General features: G+C 43.5%; 1 protein-coding gene across 1 annotated transcript; it reads right to left on the reverse strand.

Moving 5' to 3' along the window:
* Nucleotides 1–2,550: 2,550 nt before the first annotated feature.
* LOC138363991 (uncharacterized) lies at nt 2,551–3,150 on the reverse strand. Its single transcript, XM_069323442.1, has one exon. The coding sequence runs from the start codon at nt 3,148–3,150 to the stop codon at nt 2,551–2,553; it is 600 nt and encodes a 199-aa protein (XP_069179543.1).
* Nucleotides 3,151–19,168: the final 16,018 nt, after the last annotated feature.

Genomic DNA, 19,168 nt, shown 5'->3' on the forward strand with positions numbered 1-19,168 from the left:
CAGGTGGCAATGCCTGGTCACACTTACATAAAAAAAAAAAGAGACTGCTTGCCTGTTTGTCTGTGGTAAGGTAATGGGAAGACACGCAAAACTCAAAATAAACAATGAAATTTTAATTACTTTAGAAAACAAGATATGAACAAAGACAATCCCTTGGCTTACGTAAAATTCAAAACAAGTCAACAAACAAAACATGAATAATTAATAGATGTGAAATTTACTCTAAAACAAAATAATGTACAAGCCGATAATAATAATAATCAGGTGCTGAGAATATTGGCTAGAGCTGCCACCTCCCTTAGACTTTACCGTCACAATATAAATACTTTTTGGTGATGGTTATAACTGTATTCTATTCCTTTTATATTTCCTGAATGTCTGCAAATGTCCCTTACATATATGTACTTGTATAGATTTATATACATTTTAAAGTTTTATGCACTAGTTAATAAGCTCGAAACATACTAAAAAGGGCTTTTCTATTGCAGGTGTGTTGGAGCTGCAGGTGTGTGCAAGGGCGCTTCAGGTGTGTATGAGGGAGCTAGAGGTAATGTCCACCGTGCCCTCCACATGGTCACTGCTGTTAAAACTACTTGTATCGCAACACGTGGGGAGCTCAGGTTACAATACATGAACACATTGCAGGTATGATATGCATACAGGTGTGTGAGGGAACTACAGGTATGTGCGAGGGTGCTACAGGTGTGTGAGGGAGCTCGGGTTACAATGCAGGAACACATTGCAGGTATGATAAGTATACAAATGATGTAGGTTTTAAATCATTGAGGACAACATTGGTTTTATTAACATAAATTCAGATGTTTCTTATAATAGGGCATTAGACATCAGCAAAAGAACTCTGGGAGATTTTACTAGTCATGTATTAATGATGAAAATGCTGTTGATAATGTTCAAAGACTGACAACAACAGTAGTATCTACTGAAAATGTTTAAAATATTAAACTAAATATTTTCACAAGCATAGTGAAGGTCAAGCGGACATAATATTCAATTAATAATATTCTCTGAAGTGACTGGTGGTGTTATACGATTCGTTTTTAAAGCCGTGTGTATACTATTCCAGTATGTTTGAATCTCGCAATCATGGAATAATTTTGATAGAGCATGAACAAATCGGGAACAAGAATAAAAACGTAAGAACATGGGGATGAAGGAAACTGCAGAAATCCATACGAAGTCCACACCCCATTGGTCCATACGAAGCAGCTCCTATTTATATCCACCCAAACTCAAGAGTTCCTATGTCTTGTGTTACCCAGTAATTTGTTCTAAAAGTCAACAACGCTGTTACCAAACTAGTATTTACCCAGGTCTTTCCTAAATCTAAACTTGTTCAATTTATATCTATTATTTCGCGTTCTATTCAGTGAAACATATAATACCTTATTAATATCTCCCTTATTATGCCTATTCGTCCACTAGTACACTACAATCAATTGCTCACACGGAAGGTGTTATGGCCTTACTTGGCCAGTAACCGGGTTCTTTATCTCAATCACTGTAACAAGAGAGCAGTACATAGTAGTACATCATGAACATCATAACAGCATGAACAAGCCACGTGGAGCATGAACAACCGACAGGCGCGGCGCCAGTCAGGTGGCAGCAGACAATGAAAAAAGTTACACCTCTGTACAAGTTAACCATGGACAGGTCAACCGTCACCGAGTCACGAGGTCAGAGTTGATGCCGTCATGATAATCTACAGGGATTAACTCCTCCACATCAAATGCAAACCCTCATGTTCAGCTGGGGAGCAGGAGATTATGGCTCATCACCCTCTTAACCCCCAATGTATCTTCCTGTATATAAATAAAAATGGCGTTGGTATCACCACCTCCCTCACCAGTGAGAATTGTCATTGATCCACCTTTTAAATGAATATGATCAGGAGCATTCCACAGATGGGGCTGACCTTACTACACCTTCATCAATAGATGATGTCCTCGTCACACCTACAAGAATTGGAGTTGGAGTGCATTTTCACAGATGGCATCGATATTGTCGCATCTCTCCACAGATGATTTTGATATCGTCACACAAGGCTATTCTGAGCAATGTGCGAAGCAAAGCACAAGAAGCTTGAACACGTCTTCCCCACCCCACACACACACAAACCACTCCACCCCCAACCTCACATCCAGACTATACTTCAAAGCCCTCAACCCAGCGCCTAACTGCAGTCCACACCCGTAATCGCATCTACCTGCCACCAACTAACACCACACTCCATGTACAGTCCGAAGGTGGACGAGATGATGGCCCTTGCCAAAGCCAACGTAATGTCGGCAATCCACATGTACGGTGGTAACATCTTTACATTCGGGGACACTCCTTCCCCAATTACTTGTAGCCAACTACTTGCTACCCATTAAAATACCCCCTGAACTCCTTGTCACCACAATTAGAGCACGAATATTGTAATTATTGTAAGCCCTCTGTGGTTGTTCCAAGAGCATGCTTGGTGAGGATCGCGATGATGCCGAAGAGGGTTGGAGGAGGAATGCACCAGTGTTGATGTTGAATGGGTCAGAAAATGCAGCCGTTGTACAAGACTGTTCCATTCATGTCCTTGTGGAAAGATTGTATCATGCTGAGTAGGGTGGGTGGGCAGCCAATTTTGGCCAAGATCTTGAAGAGTCCGTCCCTAATCACGCGGTCGAAGGCCTTTGTAAGGGCAGTGAAGGCGAAGTACAGGAATTTTCTCTGCTTCCTGCACTTTTCTTGAAGCTGTCTCAGGAAGAACACCGTCAGTGGTCGACCTCTCTGATCGGAAACCGTACTGTGACTCAGGGTACACTCTTTCAGCAAGAATCTGAAGCCTGACCAAGACGCTCCTGGCGAAGAGTTTGCCGACGACGCTGTAGAGATGCCTCTATAGTTGTTGACATCGCTTGTCGCCTTTATTTTTGTAGAGAGTGGTGATGATTGCATATCTCGTGTCTTGTGGAACCGAACTTCCCTCCAGCACTGGCACAGAAGTTCATGAAGCTCAGTTTTAAGTGTTCCACGAGCGCACTTGAGAACTTCAGGCGGAATCCCGTCGCCTCCTGGGACCTTTCCTGAGGGAAGTGAATCCAGTGCTTTCTCAACTACTCCCACAGTTGGTTCAAGGTAAAGTTCTTCCATGATGGGCTGGTACTCGATTGCATCCAAGACCTCTACGCTGACCTAGTTCTCTCTGGAGTAGAGTTTGGAGTAATGTTCCACTCAGCGATTCATCTGTTGATCATGGCCTTTAATTAATGATCTCTCCAGTGGCTGACTACAGAGGAGCCGTCCTGTTTTCAGCCAATTTAGCTGAAATTTAGCCACAGCCATTGGCTGCCCACCCACCCTACTCAGCATGATACAATCTTTCCACAAGGACATGAATGGAACAGTCCTCCGTCCTCCCGGAGGAAGCGAGTATCGAACAGTACTAATGACGTACAGCAGAAGTGATGTGAATAGTACAGCCATTGTGAGTGGATCCCTGGATTTGACGTTTCTCATAATCCATCCTATCATTTTTCTGGATGATGCTAAATTTGCTTTGTTATGCTCCCTTAACGTTAGGGCATCAGTCATTATTATTCCCCTATCATTTACATTATGCTTTCCTACTATGGGCAGATTTCATTGTGTTTTGTACCCTATATTTTGTTTAATGTCCTCATTTTTACCGTACCAGAGTTACTGGAATTTACCAATTATAACAGGCTATTTTCTGCCGCCTAGTCGAAAATCTTATTGATATCCGTTTGTAGGTTATCAATGTCTTCAACAGAATTCAGTTTCATGTTGATTTGTCATCTGCAGAAGGTGATGCGACGCTGTGACTTGTATAAATGTCTCTCTGATATGGGAATAAGGAAAAAAGTGGTGCAAGGACTATACTCTGCGATAGACCTTTTAACTGTGCTTGAACTCTTGTTTGCTTGACAGTTGCTCTGTGTTCTATTCCACATAAATTTTAATACCACCGACCTACTTTATCTGATATTCCCATTGACCTTATTTAGTGTTACTACTCTATGGTCACATGTATCAAATGCCTTTGAAGTCATCATATACCAAACTGATCACTGTTTGGTGATTTTTTCTGTTTCTTCTTTTTTTTCTTCTTTTCAAACTGTTTTTCTTCTAATGCCTCTTTGATTTTGTCGTAGTGGTAAAGTAGCTGCGTGAGGCATTATCTTCCCACTCTAAATCCTTGTTGATCTGGGTTGAGATGATCATAGGTCTCCATATAACTGGAAACCTGCCTCCTGATCCCTCTCTCAAATACTTTAATTATGTGGGACGTTAGTGTGACTAGTCAATAATTCATTGTCATTACTTTGCTCCCTCCCTTGTAAAGAGCAAAATATGTGAAATCTATTGATTTAGGTGAATTTTGTATCTCTCCTGTGTGCAAGCTTTCTCCACACAATGCTACTGGCACTTGGCATTCCTTTATACATATTAAGTGCATGGGCATGTTGTCAATTTCTCCTTCAAAATCTGCAGAATTCGTGTTCGCATCAGATATATATTCAGGAATTTGCCATATCACGATTACCGTGTTATCCTCTGTATGAACCATCACTTGTAAGAATAGGTCCAATACTGACTGTGGCTTGTTTTTTTCCCATAAGTGAAGGAATATTTTGTTTTCCTTCTTTAATGCCATTTTTGTGTTCTAATTGCATTTCTAAAATGTTACACGATTGCTTTAGTCTTTGCTAGATGTTTTAAAACTGTTTAAATTATTTTATTGTTGAGATAGTCGTGTCTCTTTAGCAGTTTTTTTTTATCTTTTTGTAGCCGCGTTTGATTGTTCTTTCTACGTTGGTCCTCATTCTGTCTTTCAACAAAGGAACAAGTCTTAGACTGTGTATTCTTGGGAAGTCAGTTTTGTCTTTTGTGGGATTATTATTACTTAAAACATTCAATGGAATTATTTTTAAGTTCCCTGTCTATCTTTACCCAGTCTATCGTTTTATTAAAATTGAATGTATTGAATAACCCCTCATACATGATCATTGTTTTAGGTTTATTACAGGTATTATGTTTGCTGTTCAATGAGCTTGTGATCTAAGTATGTGGTATGCGACTGTAATGTCCTTGATTATCTCTTTAGTCTGCGAAATTTTCAGATCTAGAATAATTTCGTAATTAGTTGACTCTCTGCTGGTTGAGGGAAAATTTGTCACAGAATCTAAGGAGTTCTTTAATCTGTGGTTGGTTATGTCCAGATAGATTTCCTGGTATAATATTCTTGGTCGCTAGTCTCCATCTTAGACTGGGCAGGTTGATGTCACCTAGGAAGGTATCATTTATTGGGTTTGCCAGATTATCGAGACTATTCTCTCTGATTTGTAAATTCCTCAGCCGTTGCATCTGGTGGTTTGAATATTAGAATTTAAGTTATTTTTTTTTATTACCAGTAGTTAACTACCACCTCATTTCTAGAGTTAAGCTCAGAGCATACAAGGCCCTATCTTGTATACAAACTTACTCCTCCATGTGACATTTACCCAGTCACATCTATATAAATTATATTCTGGTATCCAGATACCACTGTCAAAGATGTCTTGCATGGGTTTCTGTGAGAGGTCCAAATACTGCATTTGGCTCGGTGAGGTTATTTATGAACGGTACTTAGTTATTTACTTTTGTTTTAAGACCTTGTATGTTGATAAAGATGAATGAGGTTACTCCATTTGGGGTAATTTGATGAAGATTTTTCAGGCAGGTCCATTATGTGTTGGGATTGTCGGTTTTGATCTGACCAGTACTGATTGTTAAAGGGTTGTTGCCTGTCGTAGCTGGAGCTTTGTTGTGGGGTGTAATTGCATGTGTGATTCTGGTAAGAAAGTGGGTCTTTCAGCCAGTTCCACACACAATGTTCTACCTTTTGAAACCCCTTTCGTCTGGGTATAAAATAAACTGGCTTCTCTCCAAAGCCATTTTCGTGTTTGACACTTTATTTAGCGTTTTGTGCCTTCCTCGTGAAAGTGTGGACAGCTGAGGGCGTAGCATTTTCTCTCCTTGAGTGAGGTTTCGTACATGTCAGGATGGAGAAATCTGCATGTTGATTTAAAGCGACATTTTCCTTTCCTTAGTATATATTGTGACGATAATCTTTTTCAAGTGAGATTGAGCCTGCTCTTCCCTATATCATTTACGTCATTCTACAAGTACAAGATACTACATTAAAGATACGTCCACCAGTATCACAAAACGTTTTGCCCAGGAAGCAAAGCGTACCTTGCACCACCAGACACAGCGGCTCTCCACCCGTCGTCAACGAGCAAACTACCCATTTTCCGCCTGCCTGCTCCTGATTGGCTGGTGTATCGCCGACAGCACCTGCACTCACGCCCTCTACCTGAGTCGACGTCTGGGCCAGCTCACGCCGTCCTCCTTAGAATATCTTTGTGCTCTTAGGAGTTGACATCTCTCTCTGATAGATGTCAACTCTCTCTCTCCCTGGCTGTCGTGTACTATCAGAGAGAGATGTCAACTCCTAAGAGCACAAAGATATTCTAAGGAGGACGGCGTGAGCTGGCCCAGACGTCGACTCAGGTAGAGGGCGTGAGTGCAGGTGCTGTCGGCGATACACCAGCCAATCAGGAGCAGGCAGGCGGAAAATGGGTAGTTTGCTCGTTGACGACGGGTGGAGAGCCGCTGTGTCTGGTGGTGCAAGGTACGCTTTGCTTCCTGGGCAAAACGTTTTGTGATACTGGTGGACGTATCTTTAATGTAGTATCTTGTACTTGTAGAATGACGTAAATGATATAGGGAAGAGCAGGCTCAATCTCACTTGAAAAAGATTATCGTCACAATATATACTAAGGAAAGGAAAATGTCGCTTTAAATCAACATGCAGATTTCTCCATCCTGACATGTACGAAACCTCACTCAAGGAGAGAAAATGCTACGCCCTCAGCTGTCCACACTTTCACGAGGAAGGCACAAAACGCTAAATAAAGTGTCAAACACGAAAATGGCTTTGGAGAGAAGCCAGTTTATTTTATACCCAGACGAAAGGGGTTTCAAAAGGTAGAACATTGTGTGTGGAACTGGCTGAAAGACCCACTTTCTTACCAGAATCACACATGCAATTACACCCCACAACAAAGCTCCAGCTACGACAGGCAACAACCCTTTAACAATCAGTACTGGTCAGATCAAAACCGACAATCCCAACACATAATGGACCTGCCTGAAAAATCTTCATCAAATTACCCCAAATGGAGTAACCTCATTCATCTTTATCAACATACAAGGTCTTAAAACAAAAGTAAATAACTAAGTACCGTTCATAAATAACCTCACCGAGCCAAATGCAGTATTTGGACCTCTCACAGAAACCCATGCAAGACATCTTTGACAGTGGTATCTGGATACCAGAATATAATTTATATAGATGTGACTGGGTAAATGTCACATGGAGGAGTAAGTTTGTATACAAGATAGGGCCTTGTATGCTCTGAGCTTAACTCTAGAAATGAGGTGGTAGTTAACTACTGGTAATAAAAAAAAATAACTTAAATTCTAATATTCAAACCACCAGATGCAACGGCTGAGGAATTTACAAATCAGAGAGAATAGTCTCGATAATCTGGCAAACCCAATAAATGATACCTTCCTAGGTGACATCAACCTGCCCAGTCTAAGATGGAGACTAGCGACCAAGAATATTATACCAGGAAATCTATCTGGACATAACCAACCACAGATTAAAGAACTCCTTAGATTCTGTGACAAATTTTCCCTCAACCAGCAGAGAGTCAACTAATTACGAAATTATTCTAGATCTGAAAATTTCGCAGACTAAAGAGATAATCAAGGACATTACAGTCGCATACCACATACTTAGATCACAAGCTCATTGAACAGCAAACATAATACCTGTAATAAACCTAAAACAATGATCATGTATGAGGGGTTATTCAATACATTCAATTTTAATAAAACGATAGACTGGGTAAAGATAGACAGGGAACTTAAAAATAATTCCATTGAATGTTTTAAGTAATAATAATCCCACAAAAGACAAAACTGACTTCCCAAGAATACACAGTCTAAGACTTGTTCCTTTGTTGAAAGACAGAATGAGGACCAACGTAGAAAGAACAATCAAACGCGGCTACAAAAAGATAAAAAAAAACTGCTAAAGAGACACGACTATCTCAACAATAAAATAATTTAAACAGTTTTAAAACATCTAGCAAAGACTAAAGCAATCGTGTAACATTTTAGAAATGCAATTAGAACACAAAAATGGCATTAAAGAAGGAAAACAAAATATTCCTTCACTTATGGGAAAAAAACAAGCCACAGTCAGTATTGGACCTATTCTTACAAGTGATGGTTCATACAGAGGATAACACGGTAATCGTGATATGGCAAATTCCTGAATATATATCTGATGCGAACACGAATTCTGCAGATTTTGAAGGAGAAATTGACAACATGCCCATGCACTTAATATGTATAAAGGAATGCCAAGTGCCAGTAGCATTGTGTGGAGAAAGCTTGCACACAGGAGAGATACAAAATTCACCTAAATCAATAGATTTCACATATTTTGCTCTTTACAAGGGAGGGAGCAAAGTAATGACAATGAATTATTGACTAGTCACACTAACGTCCCACATAATTAAAGTATTTGAGAGAGGGATCAGGAGGCAGGTTTCCAGTTATATGGAGACCTATGATCATCTCAACCCAGATCAACAAGGATTTAGAGTGGGAAGATAATGCCTCACGCAGCTACTTTACCACTACGACAAAATCAAAGAGGCATTAGAAGAAAAACAGTTTGAAAAGAAGAAAAAAAAGAAGAAACAGAAAAAATCACCAAACAGTGATCAGTTTGGTATATGATGACTTCAAAGGCATTTGATACATGTGACCATAGAGTAGTAACACTAAATAAGGTCAATGGGAATATCAGATAAAGTAGGTCGGTGGTATTAAAATTTATGTGGAATAGAACACAGAGCAACTGTCAAGCAAACAAGAGTTCAAGCACAGTTAAAAGGTCTATCGCAGAGTATAGTCCTTGCACCACTTTTTTCCTTATTCCCATATCAGAGAGACATTTATACAAGTCACAGCGTCGCATCACCTTCTGCAGATGACAAATCAACATGAAACTGAATTCTGTTGAAGACATTGATAACCTACAAACGGATATCAATAAGATTTTCGACTAGGCGGCAGAAAATAGCCTGTTATAATTGGTAAATTCCAGTAACTCTGGTACGGTAAAAATGAGGACATTAAACAAAATATAGGGTACAAAACACAATGAAATCTGCCCATAGTAGGAAAGCATAATGTAAATGATAGGGGAATAATAATGACTGATGCCCTAACGTTAAGGGAGCATAACAAAGCAAATTTAGCATCATCCAGAAAAATGATAGGATGGATTATGAGAAACGTCAAATCCAGGGATCCACTCACAATGGCTGTACTATTCACATCACTTCTGCTGTACGTCATTAGTACTGTTCGATACTCGCTTCCTCCGTAAGGGCAGGAGAGATTACTGAAAGAGGGAATACAGAAAACAAAGGGCATAGACAGACACGATAAAGCACTTAACTTATTGGGATCGTCTCTAAGAGCTCTAAATGTTCTCCCTAGAAAGGAGATGAGTGACGTATCAAATAATATACAGATCGAAAATAATGGAGGGCAAGCTCCCAAATCCCAGTAAAATAACAACATACTGGAGTGAACGATATGAAATGAAAATTCAGATTAGAATCATTGAAGAGTTGGCCCAAAGGCACAGAGAACACTGTATAAACATCAGAAGTTCACGGTTGTTCAACATACTCCCAGCGAGCATAAGAAATATTGCCGGAACAAACGTGTTCGTCTTCAAGAGAAAATTTGACAGTTTTCTTCAAGAAGTGCAGGACCAACCGGGCTGTGGTGGATATGTGGGCCTGCAGGCCGCTCCAAGCAATAGCCTGCTGGACCAAGCGCTCAATGAGTCAAGCCTGGTCCTCCGGCCGGGCTTGGGGAGTAAAAGAACTTCCAGAACGCCATCCAGGTACAGTACTAAATTTGTAATATAAATAAAAGCTCAGGATTATGTAAATATGCTCTAGTCAAATGTAGTCGGGTGTCATTGTCTGGCTAGTAATTATTCTTGGAATAATGGCACACACAATGGCCCTGTGTGCACTGCCTGGAGATTAGGGCAGATATTGACAGGCTAATGAAGCAGGTGAAACCATAATGTAGGGCAAGGTGTCTCGCAGGGATCCAAAGGAGAAGCCCCATCGACATAGCTGGCGAGTGGTGGATCAATTGAGTTAAGGCGGCAAAGGACGTCAAAGAAATCAAGAACACGGGTTAAAACGTAGAACCACTTGAGTTGAATGGGATAAAACCATGTGCGGAAACTAAGCAGACAAGCTGAGCATCACAACAAAAGTCTGGACATGTGTTGAGATCTTGGCACATGCGCTGGTTAGGCAAAACCCTCTGCTCTACAAATGCAAGTGCTTGGGTATATTCTCTGCGGCCAAGTGATAAAGTTAATAAGAAATAGTGTGACGCAATATGAGTTAGTTTAGTTTAGTTCATTTATTATGCACCCCATACCCATCTTGTGGGCGGTAGTGGAAAGGGTTACAGAGGCACATAATGGGCTCGGACTGAACCCCACAATTAATTTAGCTAAGCACATAGACAAAAACACAACCTATAGCACTGTATCATCCGTTGCAGATGACACTAGGATCTTCATGAGAGTAGGCAACATAGAGGACACGGCGAACTTCCAGTCAGATGTAGATCAGGTCTTTCTATGGGCTACAGAAAATAATATGGTGTTTAACGAAGATAAGTTCCAGCTCATGCGCTATGGAAAAAATGAAAATATAAAAACGGAAACCACGTACAAAACTCAGGCAAATCATAACATAGAACGAAAAGGCAATGTGAAGGATCTGGGTGTACTCATGTCGGAAGACCTTACCTTTAAAGAACACAATAAAGTAGCCGTCACAACTGCAAGAAAAATGACAGGTTGGATAACAAGAACTTTTCACACTAGAGATGCTATACCGATGAGGATACTTTTCAAAACGCTTGTGCTCTCTAGAGTGGAGTACTGCTGCACAATGACAGCACCTTTCAAAGCTGGAGAAATTGCTGACCTGGAGAGCGTGCAGAGATCCTTTACTGCTAGAATCCACTCAGTAAAACATCTAAACTATTGGGACCGACTAAAGAGCCTAAAACTGTACTCCCTTGAGCGCACGCGGGAGAGGTACATAATAATTTACACGTGGAAAATATTAGAGGGGCTGGTCCCAAACCTGCACACAGAAATAACATCACATGAGACCAGAAGACATGGCAGGATGTGCAGAATACCCCCGTTGAACAACAGAGGTGCAACAGGTACTCTGAGAGAGAACTATCAACATCAGAGGTCCGAGACTGTTCAACATGCTTCCACTACACATAAGGGGCATAACTGGCCGACCCCTCACAGTGTTCAAGAGAGAACTGGATAAGCACCTCCAAAGGATACCTGATCAACCAGGCTGTGACTCATACGTCAGGCTGCGAGCAGCCGCGTCCAACAGCCTGGTTGATCAGTCCGGCAACCAGGAGGCCTGGGCGACGACCGGGCCGCGGGGACGCTAAGCCCCGGAAGCACCTCAAGGTAACCTTAAGGTAAGGTAAGCAAGTTACAATCTTGAGCTAGTTACAAAATTCAATATAAGTCGTCACATCAACAATGGGTTCGAGATCGACCTCAATTACATGTTCTAAAATAAGCAACTGACATATATGGAGAGCTAGTGTCACAATTTATATGTTTGTCCTGCACACCGCACCCCATCCAGTGGGCAGCGGTGGATAGGTTACAATCACTTAGTTACTACCTACAGTTAGCAAACTAGGGATATTTGACTAAAATTTCTGGAACCAGATCATTTTGAATGAAATATTTACACATCGCTGGAACATTGGTTATAGAATTGTCTCTAAATTCACGTATCTTTTCGCACTCCATCACATAGTGGCGGAGGGTGTGCGAATAATTTTGTTGACACAGTTTACATTTGGTCAGGTCTACATCGGCAGATAATTAGAATTCCCAGGGATACTTGTAACCGAGTATGATATGATACGCAATATGATCAAGCCCACTGTCTGCGTCTCGGTAAAAAATATTCACCGAGCTAAAAACAAAGAGGAATTTAAATATAGTTGCAATGACAAAGGTATTGTACGAGTAATGCAATTCCATTAATGAATAATTGGAAAGCTTTCATTAGCAAGAACACCATGTATGCTAGTTACACGATATACTTTTCATGGTAGGCGTGTAGCAGCTTTTGCAGAGTCAAGTGCGTAGGAGTGTTGTAGGCACCACAGTAATAGTGATATGGTTATGGCCATTGGAAGCTGTGGCTGCTGTTGTAGCCGCTTCAACGTGAATTAGGTCGATGTACTGTTGCAATATACAACATAGGAGAAAGTATGAGGTAGTGAATCAAGAACTACATCACTTATCAAATGGCGGAGGAAAATGAGTGGTAATACACACGAGTAGTCAGATTGTGGTCACACGGAGGTATGGTCAAAGATTAAGACAGCCTTGGGCCACGTAAGCCAATGTTACAGCCAAAAGGTCACAAAGGTTGATCCAAAGTTCTTGGAAACAAATAGATATACGTTTAATGTAAACTATAGGTCCTTGGGATGCTGGGTGTGGAGGTGAATGCAATGACCAGCTGGAGGGCAGTCTTGTGGAAGCTGCGGTTTCATCAAGTACTCCTCTTTATCTGCTTGTGACAGTGACAGAAACCAGCCTAATGTGGGGACCCGATGTGATCTTGTTGACTCCAGACGAGTCTGCAATGTGAGAGTATTGTATGGGAGACTAACCGGGTGTGGAGAGTTATAGTGATGATTCGGGGATAGGAACTTAATTTGAGGTTACGAGTTGTATATGATAGGCAGGCTTTTCTAGTGCGTTTATGGCCAAGGGTTGCCAATTTCTAGTACAACCCTACTGCTACTACTGAAAAAAATACTGAAAAAAAATATTGAAAAAAATAGATTGTATGAAGTTAATTTCATGAGGCTAGTGATATACAGTAGGGTGAAATAATGTATTCAGAACGAATCTGGGCTTGAGTTTACGACATACAACAATAAATGAAACCACTAACAAAGGCCAATGTATGAAGAAAACACGGAATAATTAACAGTTTAATAGAGGATACCAATTATTTTACACTAATGCATTTCGGTCGAGGATGGGCAGTGGCAATACGTCTAAGTATTAAATGCAGTTTGAGAGTGGAACTGAAATTTGAGCTCAGCAAACTGTTGAGAGAATTAAATGGAAAATAATCTACCTACTAATTGAATTTACACAATCCATCAAACTAAGTGAAAAGAACAGCTTTTACGGGAACTAATATCTAGAGCTTCTGGGTCTAACAATAAACACCGACTAATTTGAGTACAATAAACTTTTATTTGCTATACAGGAAAATAATTAATTTTAAATTTATGATTCCTTCATTAAACAAAATTATATTATCTTATTGTGTTGGCAAAACATTGACTTGAGTAACAGGGAGACACTGATAAGTAGCATTTTAAAAGAAGATATGTAACAGTGATCATGAGGAAATTACCTTAAGACACGAAAAAGTTATTTGAGAGAAACTTAAGGCGCCAGATTTTTCTCACATCTGTTTCATATATTTAGGGGTTCTTTGGGAATTTCAAATTTGGCAGACCTGGTGCCAGATTCACCAAGCAGTTACGCAAGCACTTACGAACGTGTACATCTTCTCAATCTTTGGGTGCTTTGTTTACAATTATTAAACAGTTAATGAGCCCCGAAGCGCCAAGAGGCTGTTTATAACAATAACAACAGTTGATTGGGAAGTTTTCATACTTGTGAACTGTTTAATAAGTAAGTAATTATCAAAAGAAGGCACCAAACCGGGAAGGCTATGTTGCACCATCAAATAAGCAAAATAATCAGAGGGCGCTAAATATCACCCAGGATGCCAATACGAGAACAAAAACGCATAAGGCGAACAATATCAAAAGTATCCGAGTCGCCAAGAATTCTATTGAGGGACAAGTGACCGCGAGGGGCGGTCGGAAAGCAAGACACACGCTCGTCCTGGAAGTCAAGACATTCAAGAAGGACATGCACGACCGTTAGAGGGACAATGCAACTAGGACAATAAGGAGCAGGGCGGCGCTCCATCAAGTGACCATGGGTTAAACGAGTATGGCCAATACGCAACCTCGCCAGAGCTGTTTTCCACCGCTGGTTACGGTGGAAGGAGGACGGCCACGAGGAAACACAACATTTAAGAGTACGTAGTTTGTTACCAGTAACAGACAACCAAGAAGCCTGCCAACGGGTAAGGACGGAGGAATGGATAACCGGGTAAAAGTCGGAATACGGAATACCTTAATGAGAGATGGGACAAGAGCGGACAGCTTCCTTGGCGGCAGCATCCACATGCTCATTTAAAGACACACCAATATGGCTGGGAACCCAACAAAACTCAACCGACTTAAATTTTCTGTGAACAAGAAACAGCCAATGCTGGATCTCGACACTACTGGTTGAACCGAATTAAAGGACCTGAGAGCCATGAGGGCACTACGAGAGTCAACAACAACTACAAAGGAAGACTGACAACGAGAAAGCAGGAGACGAAGAGCATAGAGAATAGCATAAAGCTCCGTTGTAAAGATGCTAGTCCCCGGAGGTAAGCGACACATAAGTGCGATCAGGAAAAACAACAGTAGCCAACACCGTCCGCAGACTTAGACCCATCGGTGAAGACAGAAACGGAGCGGGAGTGTGAAGAAAAGTGCTCAAGGAAAAGGCGTTTTAGAACTGTAGGAGGGGTAAAAGCTTTAGCGATACGGGTCAAGGATGTACAAAACCGCGGAAGAGGGACTCTCCACGGGGGCAAAGAAGGAACAACACGAGGAGACACATTAGAAATACGAACGGAAAGAGAGTCCTTTTACACGAGATAACCGGACAGAAAGAGGGAGGCGGTGAAGAGGAACAGGAACCGCAGGAGGGGTAAAAGTTAAAGCACGACAGAGGCGAGAGGAAAGATGTTGCAAGGACCGCGCATGATAGCGAAGACAGTAGCGATTACGGCGGTCTTGGAGAGACAGGAAGCCAGTGTCAACATACAAGCTAAGGACGGGAGTCGAACGAAAGGCACCAGAACTGAGGCGCAACCCAGTATGGTGCAAAGCATCAAGACGGCGAAGAGTAGAAGGACAAGCAGACGAGTAAGCAGGGCAACCATAATCGAGCTTAGACAGGACGAGAGAGGAATGTAAAGCAAGAAGAGTGCGCCTATCTGCCCCCCAAGAAGTATGGGACAAGACCCGAAGGAGGGTAAGGGCCTTAGAGCACTCAACACGGAGGTAAGAGATATGGGGAGACCAAGACAAACGAGTGTCAAGGAATAACCCCAAAATCTTCGCGGAATCTTTGTACTTAAGGGGATGACCACAAAGTGACAAAGAGGGACGAAGAACGACCCGTTTCCGCGTAAAAGTCATGGCACAAGTCTTAGAAGTAGAGAACTTGAAGCCATGATCGGTGGCCCAAGATGACACGGCATCAATTGCAAGTTGAAGCCAGCGCTGAAGGAGAGGCGAATCATCACCCTGACAGCAAAGGGTAAGATCATCGACATAGCGGAGAAGACACCTGAAGGAAGAGAGGAAAGAAGACCTATGAGGGCAACCAGAAAAAGAGTAGAGCTCAGAACACTACCCTGGGGCACACCTTCGTATTGCTGAAAAGAGGCAGAGAGAGCGGTACCAAGGCGCACCCGAAAGGAACGACGAGAGAGGAAGCTGCGGAGAAAGAGAGGGAGACGACCACGAAGGCCAAAAGAATGAAGTTGAGATAGAATATGATACCGCCAAGTGGTGTCGTAAGCCTTTTCCAGGTCAAAAAGGACGGCAACAACGGAGGTCTTCACAGCAAAAGCAGTACGAATATAGACCTCCAAGTTCACCAGGACATCTGTCGTGCTCCGGCACTTGCGGAAACCAAATTGAGAATGGGAGAGGAGGTGATGGTGTTCCAGGAACCACATCAGACGAACGTTAACCATACGTTCAAAGAGTTTGCAGACACAACTTGTGAGGGCAATGGGGCGAAAGTTCTTAGGGGAAGTACCCAGAAACCCCAGTTTGCGAACAGGGAGGACAACGGCATCGAGCCAGTCCTCAGGGACTGACGACGACTCCCAGATCCGATTATACAGACTCAGTAAATACTGAGACGTGCACGGAGGGAGATGGCGAAGCATCTCATAATGAATACCATCGGAGCCCACCGCCATAGAACCGCAGAGGGCCAGGGCAGAACGAAGTTCAGAGAGAGAGAAGGGATCATTATAGCGAAGCTGAAGACGAGTGCAGAAATCTAAAGGATGAGACTCAAGGACAGGTTTACGAAGAAGGAAAGATTGGGGAAGATGAAGACCAGAGCTAACAGAAGAAAAGTGGGAACCCAGTACGGAAGCGACCTGTAACGGGTCCGCCACAAGAGTATCATGGAGGTGAAGGACCGGTGAAACATCGGGAACGAACTTGTACGCTATCTTGCGCATACGCTTCCAGATCTGGGCCAGAGGAGTTTCGGACGTAATTGTTGAGACATAAGATGCCCAACATTCACGTTTAGCCGTACGGATGGCCCTACGGGCCACCGCACTCGCTATCCGAAAGAAAAGAATCGGTCGTCTGCCTACGGCGGTGTCTCTTCCAGGCTGCACGCTTACAGCGGACAGCCCGAGCACAGTCCGCATTCCACCAGGGAATGCACTTCCGTGGACCCCGAGAGGAAGAGCGAGGAATAGAGCAGAGGGCAGCGTTGAAGACAGTGTCATGAAAAAGGAGGAGAGCGCGAGAGAGAGGCAGAAGGGAGAGGCCAGAGAGAGCAGCACTGAGGGTAAATAGGGTCCAGTCCGCCTTAGCAAACTGCCACCTAGGGAAAGAGAGGGAAGGACGAAAAGAGAAAAGGAAACAAGGATTTGGAAATGATCAATTCCATGGAGGTCATCAAGAACCTGCCACGTGAAATCTAAGTAAAGAGAAGAAGAGCAGAGAGAAAGATCAAGACAAGAAAGGGTGCTAGTCCGAGAGTCCAAATGAGTGGGCTCACTAGAATTCAGAAGAGACAGAGAAGAAGAGAGGAGAAACGGCTCAAGAAGGCGACCCCGGGTATTCGTCAGAACGTCACCCCAAAGAGAATGACGACAATTGAAGTCACCCAGCTGGAGCACAGGCTCCGGCAAGGAGTCTAGGAGGAGTTTGAAATCAGGAAGAGAAAGCGGGACACTCGGGGGGGGAGATAAATAGAACAAACTGTGTACCATTTCCCCACAAAGATACGAGCAGCAGAACAATGGAGAGGCGAAGGAAAAAGTAAAGGAACAAAGGGAACATCAGCACGAATCAAGAGAGCAGAAGAATTAGAAGCCCCAGCAACAGCTGAGGGGGGGGGGGAGAGAAAGGAATAGCCACGAAAACGACCAGGACGAGCACCAAGCATCGGCTCCTGGAGACAGACACAAAGGGGCGAAAACCACGAAATCAGAAGGTGGAGTTCGAGGAAATTGGCGTAATAACGTTCCATTGAAGAATGGACAACGACGAGAAGAGAAAGGACAAAAACAGAGAACAAGGAAGAAACAAAGACGAAAGAGCAACAGAGCACGTTCAAGAATATCAGGGTCGGGTTCAGGGTTAGCAAAGTCAGGGTTAGGGGGCATGGGTAAACTGAGCAAAGACGGAGGGAAGGAAACGGGAGAACAGGTCAGAGGTGGACGGGCGGGGTCCGGAGGAGGAGGAGGAGGAGGAGGGAGAGTGGGAGACAACGGAGAGGAGCAGTCAAGGACAGCAGCAGGAAGAGGGGGAGTAGAAAGAGGGGAGCGCACCTCAGCAAGAGCAGCAACCGAAAGGGAAGCAGGGGCCAAAGAAACCTCCATAGCAGGAACAGGGGGACGCAATCACTGAAATGGGAGGGGAAGGAGCAACAGAGCCAGAGTAGGAGCTGAGGAAGAAAGCGAAGCCTTCTTACCCGCCAGGGAGGAGGGAGAGGAGCCAGGTTTATGCTTCTGACTTAAAGAGACTGGTGTCCCAGTAACTATGTATCGGGCAACGGATTCCAGTGTCTCAACAGGAGAAGCTGAACGAGAGCACACGCGACGGCCGTTAGGAGAGCGATGGACATCCGCCTGCACCGACAGGCGGCGGGGAGAGCCGATAGATGGAGGAAGAGGATGGGAAGGAGGATCGGAGGGACACGAGGAAGAAGACACAGGAGACATGACAGATCGGGTAGAAAGAAGGGGAACCCCAGACAGAGGACCAGGAGGGGGGACCCCTCGGGACAGAACGCAAAGGAACAGAGGAGGGGGCAGTGGGCATATCAGGGTCCAAGGCCCGGAAACGGTTGTGAGTCTGAGGAGGGAGGGAAGGACGAGGAGAGGAAGAGCGCAACACGCGAGCATAAGAGACGTTAGTATAAGGCGGGAGCCGGCGAAACTGGCGCCTCGCCTCAGGAAAAGATAAACGCTCCCGGTGCTTCAGGTTGAGGACGGCTGCCTCAAGCTTGTAATGGACACAGGCATGGGAGAAGGTAGGAAGGGCCTCACCGCAGTTGAGGCAGCGAGCTTGGGGAGAAGTGCACTCCGACTTAGAGTGACCTTCACCCCCACACAATGGACAGAGAGACAGTCCCAGAGCAGCGGAGGGCACCATGCCCAAACTTCCAGCACTTGTTACAAAGTCGAGGAGAAGGAATATTCTCCTAGACAGAGCACCTAGCACCAGCAAGAATGACAGAGGATAGAAGGGTCCTACCATCAAAGGTGATCTTCACAACGCGAAGGGGTTGACGGCGACGACCACGAGGGGGACGAGTAAACGAGTCAACCTGGAGGACAGAATTTCCTTGGGCATCAAGGATATGCCGAATATCATTGTGGCAATCCTGCAGATTCCGAACACCAGTTGCAACATGGGGTGGGAGGAGAATAGTGACAACACTGGCATTCATCTGAACGTTCTTGGAGACCCGAACAGGGATCTCGCCAAGGCAAGA

The sequence above is a fragment of the Procambarus clarkii genome, chromosome 12 (genome assembly GCF_040958095.1).
Source record: "Procambarus clarkii isolate CNS0578487 chromosome 12, FALCON_Pclarkii_2.0, whole genome shotgun sequence".
Classification (NCBI taxonomy): Eukaryota; Metazoa; Arthropoda; class Malacostraca; order Decapoda; family Cambaridae; genus Procambarus; species Procambarus clarkii.